At 31.1% G+C, this 12589-nt stretch overlaps 1 protein-coding gene across 1 annotated transcript in view; it reads right to left on the reverse strand.

The window, feature by feature from the left end:
* Positions 1–10341, reverse strand: part of LOC106461894 (histone-lysine N-methyltransferase EZH2-like) — a 73642-nt gene extending 63301 nt beyond the window's left edge. The window contains exons 1-4 of the mRNA XM_013921762.2: positions 10256–10341; positions 9374–9504; positions 4991–5119; positions 2417–2530 (exon numbers count right to left, since the gene is read on the reverse strand). Coding sequence (XP_013777216.1) covers positions 2417–2530; positions 4991–5119; positions 9374–9481 — 351 coding nt within the window. The 5' untranslated portion in view covers positions 9482–9504; positions 10256–10341. The remainder of the gene's footprint in view (positions 1–2416; positions 2531–4990; positions 5120–9373; positions 9505–10255) is intronic.
* Between the last annotated feature and the right edge of the window lie 2248 nt (positions 10342–12589).

The following is a 12589-nucleotide window of genomic DNA, read 5'->3' on the forward strand; positions in this document are numbered from 1 at the left end:
AAGATATTATTTGTATCAAAACCACTAAGTACCTGCTTTTGGTTGTCATCTAACAAAATGACGCTATAACCAAATCATAACTAAGGCATTTTTTTAAAGATAGTATGTGAAAAAAAGATAAAAAAACAGGAGTATTCTTAATGTAAGTCTCTCAAGTTTATTAAATGTAGAGTTTAAAATTTGAAATTGATAAGTTTCATTCAACTTTTTCAGATTTTTCTTTTGACAGTTATGAGGACTTGCATCAGCCTTGAATGGTAAAGCTTTCTCTAAGAAAGCAACCAGAAAAAGTTGCAATTTGTGAATACCAGTTACATAAAAGCATTTGATATCACACACAAAAATCTCAAATTACTCTTTCTAAGTGCAATAATGATTAATATATCTAAAGTATCAAAGAAAAAGTCTTAAGTAATTATTTAATATACTGATTAGCACTAAGAAAGGCTCACTTCTCAATTAAGTTTCAAGCTGAATACCAAAGGCTCTTTTTTATGTGATACTAAACATATTGACGCCCCTTTCTGTGAAGGCTTTCCAATCAAGTAAATATTAAAAAGAAAAGAAAATAATCTGGCAACTTGTGAATCCTAAGCAATACATATTCTTATGGGAAAATTAAAACATCAAACTGAGCTTTAAAAAAATGCATTAAAACAATATAAATTTGAAATCACAACTTTTTTACCAATAAAGTTTATTATTTTAAATACATAAATTTTCTGTCTCTCAAAATACAACAACAACTACAATCCTTCACATTTTATTTGCAGTTAAAACTAAATGAAAGTTTTAATTTTTCAATTGGTTGTTTTCAAAAACACAACAATAATTTTACATTTTGCCTCCCATTTGTAACTAATTCCAACCATATAACTATTGTACAGTAAATCAACAATCTGTCCAAATACTTCATTCCCATTCTATTTTGTTTATAACTCTGTGTCAGTTGTCTAGCTATATCTAACTTGGTCCTGTCTGGCACATTTTTCCATCATTGATAAAAAAAAGAGGGGTTTGCATAATACATTTGGCAATGGATAAGTTGTGGTTTAAAGTAATGAAAAACTTATTTGATACACTATTGCAAATTAAGTAAGGCTTCATACAATATGAATTTCTATTTTTGAAGTTATTTGTAACCTGCAAACTCCACAAGAATCAGGCACAATATAAAAAACCCAATAAAATAATGACTAAACAGAGCACAAAAGAAGCCATCATGCATTATTAGAATACTTTCCTCAACCCAAAAGAAGAAAAAGTGCATGCATTATAAAAGCACAAATTCTTACTACTATTATTTAAATTATTTCACTTCTCTCTCACAGTTAATGCCAATGACTGACCACCAGATAGGAAATAAACTCATTCAGGAATCAATAAATAAAATAAGAACTTATGATATTTCAAGACTTAGTAGATTAGCTGGCTTAAGCATTTGTCCTGTAAAAAAGAGTTTGGTATTAAAATCTCACTTGATAACTTAATGTTGCACTGACCCTTAAAACTGGGCAAATTTACACGCTGAGGGAAACACTGTTAAACACTTCTTACAACCTTCATGTTGAGCACAAAACAAAAGTATGATGTCACAATCTCTGAAAGTACACTTTCAGTCATATATGTTATATGCATAATTAATGTGGCAGAGATAAAGAAATACATAGCATAAAATGTTCTAACACCATAACTTTACTTAGGAATGATAAAAAACATGTGAAAATTAATACACATGTTCTTTGTGAAAATTCTCGCAGCTTGAGTTAAAAACTGCAAATTTTCTGCAATGTTAATGAGCTATGGGCAATTAACATTAATTAATGCGTTTGATAGTAGTAATTAGTCTCATAACAAGACAATTGGTAAAGACTTTTGAATTTTAAATATTCAAGCAATGGAAGAGTGTAATATCAACAAGTATGCTAAATTTCATGCTGATATTGGCTTTAATGTTGAAGTGGAAACAGAACGAAAACAAGCTAGACTTATATTTTTAATCACTTACTACAGGTTAATTAGTAAAGATTTTAAGACATAAATGAGTTATTTATGTAGAAGAGAAGTTAAACTTTCAATTTAAGCTAAATTAGAAAAAATGTGATTTTTGAAATATTGGGAGTGCTTTAAGGGTCAGTGCCACCTTAATTGAACAAAGCATTTTACTGGAAAGTAGTCACAGGTTTGAATTAAATCCTATCTCATATTTTGCTTCTTTATGAAATAAGTTAATACTCAGAAACCTACAAGTTAATTTCTATGCTATTGACATTCAATTTTGACTTGACCATATCAAATACACAGTTTTTAAGGTAAGGAACTTCTAGTCAAACTTTCCATTAGCACACTCACAAGTATTATGCAATAATGCACAACACAGTAATACATAATCTACTCACAATAAGTAAAATCTCACCATAAAATTCTGTTGTATTGGGGCCCATGTGTACATGGTGGGAATGGAGTTTACAGCATTCATTATCCTGATAGGTTTGTTCTGAGTCGTACCATCAGAAACTTCTATTATTGCCTGAAATTTAAAAACGGGTTATGTTAACAGATCCCAAAGAAACATAGAAATGTGCACCAACTATACCTTAAACTCACACTTATACCTAGAATTTGCACAAAGTCCTGGATGACATTAACTGGTAATAATTGTTCTATTGTAATTAGCAAGTTGAATGGAAAATAACTCTCTACTAATATCCATCTCCACAAGTTTTCTTCAGAAATCACACTGATTTTTTCATAGTTGCATTTGTATATCATAATGTTTTAACAGTCTTAGATTTGAAAAATCATTAATCTATAAAGTTATAAATGCATATATAACCCTAACACAAATTGTTAATCTAAATAGTTATAAATGCATATATAACCCTAACACAAATTGTTAACCTAATTAGTTATAAATGCATATGTAACCACAGCACAAACCAACAATAACAACAAGCGTTTAAAAAATTATTAAACCCATTTTTTTCTTTCATTTATATGCACATAAAAAATACAGCCAAAATTAAGCAGATTTTAGACTGATATTTTAAATTTTGTAAATTAAGAAGCAGTTCTGCTCAAATTAATTCTGAACAATTTAATCATGGTTTCTAACATTAGTTAAATTTATACAAAAAGTCATTTCTGATTGCTGCTATTTGTTTCATTAAATGCTTACACCAGTGTCACTTTAGTTCAGCATCTATTGGCCACTTGTTCCTTAGCATTTCATAAATAAACAAAATGAATAAATGAAAGTGACTTCACAGTTTGACTGGAATGAAGTGCGGTTGTAAATATTTGTAACGGATGGTTTTAAGTGTGTACAAGCACATCTATTTATACCATAAAACTTATAGTTGACTTTTTCTTCCTTTCAAAAGAGGCATCTATAAAGAAACCACTGAAGTCTATTACAACGAAATTCAAAAACAGTGAATGAGGGTGTTACACATATGAATAAATAGGTACTACAGTACCAATATTAACATATTCATAATTATGACTAAGATACTTGACTTATGGTAACACAGTCAGTTTGACTATTTGTTGGAATTCAAACAAAGTTACGTGTGAGGGTTATCTGCACAAGCTATCACTTTATTTTGAAGTGATACACTAGAGGGAAGGCAGCTAGCCAACACTACCCACCTCCAACTTTTCGAATGCTCAAGTCAGAACAAAAAGTTGGATATGACTGTCACTTTTGTAATGCACTTATGGTGCCAAAGTACAGAGGACATTTTTCTCAGTAATAGGATGCAAATCATTAAACTTCAGCTCCACAGTATGCCAGGCTGACCAATCTGCTGCACTCAGCTTCACAACAAAGTCAAAACTCAAAATTTATTATTACGTTGTTATACGTTCAAAAACATGTTAGCTTGAAATAATGCAATTACAAATGATTTGTGTATTTAGTAAAAGAGAAACTACATGCCAAAAAAAAAATCAAAGTTGCTTGGATACATCACATTTTAAATATTATTAATCAATTATAAAAAATGTAACAGTTCTTTATAATTAAGACTTCTGGAAACAGCTTAGCAGTAATGAAGACTGGGCCTCTTGCAAAAAACTAGCTCATTTATAAATTCTACATATTTGTCAGATGATTTACTTTCCCAAACAAAAGTCACTGGTAAGGAAATTATCTTCCCCTTAACAAGAAATAGCTTCTTGGTGTATTTTGCAAGTTAGCTGCTACACAAATTCACTAGTCACAACAGAAAATTAGATATATCTAAATTTGTCCCTCTTAACAGATTAAACTCTCAGTCTAGATTACTGCTGATTACAATTTTATTTTCCCACAGTGGGAACTATTATGTCCTTTAAAAACATACAAGTGGAGTTCATTATAAAAAAAATAGGTATTAGCCACCTGACAATAAGATACTTCATTCTTAATTAAATGGTTATGACAGCTATGGCCACACACAGTTTCCTCGTCATAGAATATAAACTGACTACCAAACAGTTAACATACCAATCTGATCAAGTATTTTTTTTTAATTTATATCTAATGCCTATATTGATGATAAAGCTTAAATATCACTTTTACTATATATCTTTTGCAGTAAATGTCAATTTGATATATTTGCAAAAAGATTGTTGATCCAAATGAAAATCATTTATGCTAATACCAGTTTCTGTGGAAACCTAGTTTAGTTTTTCTGGTTTTAGTATATTCCTTTCTGTTTTTACAGATTTTATAATTAGGTATTTAACTGAAACTTTCACATGCATTATTGTTCACAAATTTTCCTTATTACTGCATATTCTTAACATGACTTTTAGTTTACTTATATATTTTTATCTAATTGATTAGTGATATGATAGACTTTGTTTAATAATCCTCATAAAAAGGCCAAGCTTGGAGAAGCAATTGAATAAGTATTCATTCTGATCTATTTTTGCTTGAGTGATGAAAAGAATATATTATACTTAGATCCATTTCTTATTTTCACAGGAAAGTACATTTTTATACCTTTTTCATCAGAGGGAAGTGAGCTGGAACTTCTGTTGGAAATACAGCTTCGGCTTTTTTTTCTAGGTGCCATTTCTTCAACAGTGCTGTGGTTTCATTGATGATTTGTCTATTGGATATGTAGGCTGCCTAAGAACACAATAAATTCCATAAACGTTTGGAATGTCATGACTATAAACATATGTAAATGCTAAAAATCTTTATTTATGATTTTATGCCATTACAGAGACATGATTAAAAGTTCTTAATTAGTGAATCAAAACCAGTGCTTCGTAACTGATGTTCAATGCAAGCAATAAGAACTGTTCTAATATGAGAGAAGTCTTACATTCTTTACACTTATAAGTAACTGCTCTACTGTTTTTGCTTTTAAAGATAGCATATCTAGTGATGCTAACTGATGAAGTTCAACCCCACGTACAGTTCTCATACAGTATGAGTATAGTACACAATTGAGTTGCTGTGAATAAATATTTCTTAAAAGACCAAATGTTTTTATCCCTAATCTTAGTTGTGAATGTGAATCTAATATGAATCATTTGTTGTTAAAACTTGGAAATTAATATTTTAATTATGGTTATTAAAATTTGAAAAAAAAAGCTGATTTCCAAATTAAGGTGGAATAAGCAATATTTCTATTTCATTAAATTACAGCATGTACTTTATCATCTTCAAGGGTGTTAACTTTTAACAGTTCCTGACCCATTATCTGTTTAATCAGTTGTTTAGAAGTTCCCTTCATTTGTAACTTGCTTTTGATAAATGCAAATCCATTACAAAGTATAAACTATTTGTCTTATTTGTTGAACCAAAGTATAAAAATATTCATTTGGTCAAAAAGCTGAGCTGCAATTAATTTGCTGCCTTTAATGTTGACTTGATACGAAGGCAAAAATAATTGGAGATTTTCATGTATATATAAATATATTCACTGACATAGTTGCTTAGAAATATAACATGTTTCTGCAGTTAAAGGATGAACAAAAATCTTTCTAATAATGGACCCCCCCCCCCCAATTGTTTATGCATGACCCTACTATTTTTTTCATAATATTGTGATGCATACAATGGTGCCATTATTCTACTCTTTCTGTGACACCATGTTTAATGATAACAGCACAAAAGAAACAGTGGTGTTATCCTATATATCAGGATAATCTCTCCAAATTTACTCAAAACATCATTATTATTAATGAAAATTAAATGTGTTCTGTATATAAACACAATGACAATGAACTGTGGAACACTGATTGATAATACTAAAAGTATAACATATGCATTTAACCATATTACCAGGATATCATGAGAAATAAGGTCAACATGATTTATGTAAACCTCTTGACTGTTTTAAGTAGTCTATCCGTAATGTGTGTAAAAACCTAATAATCACTTTTTATAAATAAATTTAAGCTGCTGTAGCAAAGTATACCCATGTTAATAAAATAATGTAACCTAATGTAAATCTTTGGTTTTATAATGTACTAAGTTGGTGATCAGAGGGTTAAGACTAAATGAAACTTATCAATCTCTCTTGTACATCTTTTTAGAATGACCTGGTAAATATTTAAGTCATTAAACTATTTTGAAAGTTTGACAACTTCAAAGTTTGAAAATATTTACTTTGGATTTCAGCCAAGGGTTAATCATTTTTATTTGCAGTAATGCTCTTAATAATAGTAAAATAAAATATTAGTAAACAGATCTTCAGAAAAGCCATACAATCTAAAGTCAAATAAATGTGTATTGAAGAATTTGGTCAAAAGACAGACTTTCCTCAGAAATGAAACATTATTTTGCTCTACAAAAATAATCAGGCCTTGCCAGATAGTGTTATCTACTATATATATTTGGATAATCATCTCCAAAGTTACTCAAAACATCATTATTATTAATTCACTACCATTCCTTGATAAAAAAAAATTTCCATGGGCTTTATCTTACTATATTCCCCAATCAATTTTTGCAGAGAGAAGAAATGGTTGGGTGGAAACTATATTTTATATCAGCTTATTAAAAAAAAATTAAATAAGTAAAATTAATAAAACTTTTTCATACAATAACATCTATGTTGGTAAAACTACTGTTCTCCAGCAGATACTATTATAAAACTAATAGTCCAATTTATAGAGATCCAGCACACATACACATTAAATAAAAACATCTATATGCAATTATTTGTACGAGTTTGTGGATCAAATAGTACATATTTCCAAATATTGGTTAAAGTTATAATTTCCCTAAATGAAAATGTATTTCCAATAGGTACCCCTGAAATGAGAAAAACAGATCAGATGATCTGAAGAGGGGCACCACACCACATCTGAGCCAGGTATCTTTTCACCAGGAACATTGACATGATCAGGAAAACCATACATGGTTGAACATGAAGGGAGCACATCCTTGTGGGAGAGGATAGTTTAGCAATGTGATCTTAAATAGAAATTAGAATCACTCAATCCCACGATGGAAAGTGGGCATGTGAGGATATGTCCCATGGTGTAGAGTGGCTAGGGTTTGATGGACCGTACTCAGTAAGACAACTACATCCAAAACCTCACTCACTGGGTACAGACATCCTTGTGGGAATAGGATGAGGATTATACAATCTTCACCTCAAGTCCCAAAGTCAACAGTGAACCTAACATTCCACTCCAGTAACTCACAGGGTAGCCTAATGCCAGGGATTTGGGAATATGTCATCAGTAATCCAGGGGAATTCCATGCACTCAACCCCCATGACCGTGAAACCAGCTCAAAATGACCCCCAGGTAGGTAACAACCTTGTCACCCAATGAGGGATAACCCAGTACAGAAATGGAAACAGGCCACGTAGACCTTCTGTAAGCCGCAACACAGAAAATTTACGAGTGGAAGATGGATAACCTGAAACCTGTGTGAAGACTTATGTGATTGGTTCACGCAGTCTCCAAAGCCTCACTCGCTGGGTACTGACATTCACGTGAGGGTAGGAGGAAGGCACTCAATCAGAGAGGTGAACTGCATTTAGGCGTCTCAACTCCGGGAATCCCTGTTTGCTTTACCCATAAAACAGATCAACATGGAAAGGACATGGGAAGAAAAGATCCTGCAGAAACAGGAAAAATGGAAGATATGGGATAATGCCAACTGAAATCCTGAAATATAGGAGACAGACCCCCTCCTCCCAAAAAAAGAGCCAAATGAGAAACTTAGAGATACAGGTAAACGTTGGACAAGAAACCTGGAAACCTCAAGTCAATGCCCAGGAGCAATAGACGCTCCACTTGCATTGATAGACGGTCAAAGAAGAAGGGCCTGACTAAAGTCAGACGTGAAGATGGATGGCACAGGATGGAGTGCCAGAGACTGAGGTGGATGGAGTAAGGCGGGACAGAAATGGAGGGATCATCTGCAGTTGGAGCAACCAAGGTTGAGCGAGCCAGTGATGAGCAATCAGAAGGACCATGCACGGAATGGAATGGATGAGAGAGAGAGACAACCCGATGAAGTAAACAGACGGTAGGGTAAGCATAAAGGAACAAATGAGAGCAATCCTGGCTGAAGGCATTGACAGCCATGGGTTGAGGGTGAGAGTTTTTTCTTTTACAACAAACAAATGCATTTACATCATAATAAATTCTGAAAAAGATTACTGCTGAATACTTTGTTTGGCCGATTTTTTCTTTTCCTAAGAGCAGTACAATAGTATTCAATTTCCTTATCACTTGAGAATGTTCTAGCTCTATTTTGTTTTTTGTTGCCAGATCTAGAATTTTAGAAAAATCTACTATGGCTTTATCAATAGTCTTTTTTTATAATTATGTTGAGTGACATGATACAAGTAAGAATTTACCCAAATCTCACATGAGTTTTTTAACTTTATAGTCTTATTGGGAAACAAATCAGTGAAAATAATAATACATATCAGTCAAATTGTGTTTATGTTATATTGTCCAACTTCCCCTGATTTGATAATGTAGTACTTATCCACAAGATTGGGATGGATTTTCTGTGTACTTGTGATCTTTTAACCTTTGACCCATGATCTTCAAAAGTTAATAACTTCTAGAACTTAATAATTAGTGCCTGATGTACAAGTTTGGGTCATTATCCATTCTTTCTATATTTAAATATGTCAACAAGGTTTGGAAAGGTTTTCTGTATACTAGTGACTTTTTGGCCTTGACATTCAAAAGTTAATCAAGTGTAAACCTTTATATGTAGTGCCTGTTGTATATGTTTGGTCAAAATTCATTTGCCCAATCTCTGCAATGCTTCACAGTGGAGAGGAATAAAAAAAATAGTTACCTTCTACCCAAATATTTTTGTACTATATATATATATATATGACAGAAACAATAAAAGTGCAAAGATAAAACAGGAAATAAAATGAGATTCACTGACTTTCACTTCATCATGCCGCTTAAATCTTTTCAGCTGTCGTAACCTCATGTATTCAGACTTCACTCGTTTCTTCCATTCTATTGACACCTTTTGGACTTCTGTCGTCATTTCTTGGTTTAATCTTTGCAGATCTAAAAAAGAAAAAAAAAATTTAACACGCAGGATAGGTTTATTATCACAGTAGACTAGTTTGAAGGAAATTTATGAAGTTTGCAAGGACACATTCATCATGTAATGCTAAAGGAAGATTCATATTACCAAGAAACATTCTTGAAAAAAGAAGAGTTAGTAGGGATCTGAGTGAGGTGTATAAGATTGTAGAAGGAATTGATAATGTTGATGCATCATCTTTTTTAATACTTAACAGCAAGAATAGTAGGACTAGGGGAATAAATTATTAATAATTAATTAATAAATTATTTATAAATTTATTAATAAACTATTAATAAATAAGTTTAAAAAAATCTTAAAGCTAGCCTTTATCATTCATATATTTATCAAGCTTTTTCTTAAACTCAATTAAATTTACTGCTTCCACAACATCTGAAGGCAACCCATTCCAAAGGCCAACCATCCTGTTAGAGAAATAAAACTGTCTTAGCTGAAGATGACTCCTACCTTTCCAAAATTTATATTTGTGTAATAGGTCCCATGTTGTCCCAAAACGTTATGTTATGTTAATCTTGTATTCTCACATTGATACAAATAAACAATAGAATTAGACATTATAATAGATGTAGAACTAGAACACAAAGTAACAACATAAATATAATTCATTGAGTTAATTAATTATAATATATAGCTGTAATCTTTATCATAACGTGGTAGTGTAAATTTAACGATTACTTACTCAAAATCCTTAAGTTCTAAAATTTGTAATACCTGCTAGATGTTCAAACTTCAAAATACAACTAACAACGCTTGTTCGCTTCAAAACAACGACAGCCTTAACAACAGTAAAACATAACACTGGTAGTGGTAGCAAAAGCGCCCCGCTAATTCGAACCAATAAGGTTGAGTGAGTTGATTATAGATGGCGCATATTTACAAGTTGCATATTTAAATTACTATATCCTTAAAATTTGCATTTGAAGAAATAAAGAGCATGAGAAGGTAAATGCATACTTTTAAAACAAGACAATTTTATCGCAACATCAAAACATAGCGAATACCTACTATATGTATTAAATCACTGATGAATGCAATTTTGTAGATTTTTTCTTAATTGCTGTTAAGAACTCCTTCCCAAAAGTAATAAATATCAGAATTATAATACATTTTATATACTCGATCTAAAATTTATTGTCCATTATCAATTCGAAAAATTCACACCAAAATGTCTTATTACTAATGTGTTACAGAAGAGTATTAGATATCTGCAATACAGCAGGTTTTGGAACTGTTATGCATGAATAAAATGAACACAGAAAAACAAGAAACACGAGTGATTGAATAAAAAAACAACAATATAATTAACTTGATTATCAAAAGTTACATAAATCATGCAGAATGTTACTGGGTTTTTTTCGTTTATACTGGTTGTTTTCTACATTCGTCACAAAATTCTCATGGCTACTGGAGTATGAATAAAATACGTAGGAGACGAAGACGAAAATCGGAATAATGATGATACTACACTTTTTCATACCAAGGAATAGTGTGATATCCCACAGTCCTTAGTCTACGTAGGTCAATGATCATTCCCATTATACAAATTCAAGTGAGATAAAGTCCTAACTTGTTCAAACCTCTATAGCTTTATTCAAACATATAGGCTCCAACACTTAGAGTAAACTTAAATATAACAAGTAAATACAGCTTATTAGAATTTAAATGAAACAAAATGAAATTGAATCAAAATAAAAAATGGGGGATATTAAATAAAGTTTCGATACCCGTGGTGGGCAGAGCACGGATAGCTCATTGTGCAGCTTTGTTCTTACCTACAAACAATAACACATAAAAAAAACAACAACTGACAACCAAATTGTCTAAAATTATATAACATTATATAAAATAAAAAATGTATAGGATAAAGAATAAGTTAATCTCGTAAAATGTACAAACTCGGGGTAAAACAAACATAAACAACAACAAAAAATAGCATTAGCTGAGAAACCAAAATTTTAAAATTACCGAAGTTAAACTGAAAATAGAATATATCACCATTAAATACAAAATAGAAATTTGAAATAAACAGAACATCATTAAGACGCAATCAGAATACATGCCTAACTAACTCAGTGTTACACATTAACGAAAATATGGTAACGGTACATGGAATCACATTTCAGAAGCAAGCCTGAGAACTAGAGCAAATGAGTAACATAAATGCTTCCAAATGAAAACATAGCAAAGAATAATTTATGAAAATATACAGACAGGTCCATTCTTGTTTTTTAACAATTAGATTAGTTGAAAAACTACGGAACAACTTTATCTGTTTGTGAAATTACAGGTGTCACGCATACTTGACAATTGTGCCACAGAATTTCTGTTGATTCGAGTTTCTATGATTCATAACATCAAGATACTTCGCTGTTTAATATGTCGATTTTCTTTGAACCTTCGTAGGTGAATGATGAAATCCTTGTATATTCATTTACCAAAATTTTAAAATCTATACAAACTGAACTAGAAACAAAAATTCAACTTTCTAAACTTTATAGCGTAGTTTATGCAAATAAGCCAGGCACATTATATGTATTTTTAAGTATTCGTACACCATTGTAATACATTAAAAGTAAATATCAATCCAAATTAACAACAGCGTTTTATAATAATAAAAAGTAAAAGCTTACAGGGTAATTTATTCATTCAAATAATATAATTGTCACGGTTAATATTGTAATATTTCATAATTCATATAATTCTGTTGTTGGAAGCAAATTTTAATGATGTGTGAAAATTTTGTTAGATTAAATTTATGCTTCAGTTTTATCGCTAAAACTGTAAAATTTATTTACATAAATTGATGACGTGACTAGGAATGGTTGACACAGATTATGAAATTCTACTTCTACGGGACATATTTCATAGATTTAGAAAAATAAACTCGATAATTTTTTATGTTCAGTGTAGTAACTGTTTTGAGACAACATATAATGTATGTTTGTGTGTATTTGAGCAAACTGCACGATAGACTGTCTGCCCAGTAACCTCCGCAGGAACTGGATGCCAAATTTTAACGTTATAAGATCTCAAGTTCACTATTGA

This window comes from Limulus polyphemus, unplaced genomic scaffold (assembly GCF_000517525.1).
Source record: "Limulus polyphemus unplaced genomic scaffold, Limulus_polyphemus-2.1.2 Scaffold1055, whole genome shotgun sequence".
Classification (NCBI taxonomy): Eukaryota; Metazoa; Arthropoda; class Merostomata; order Xiphosura; family Limulidae; genus Limulus; species Limulus polyphemus.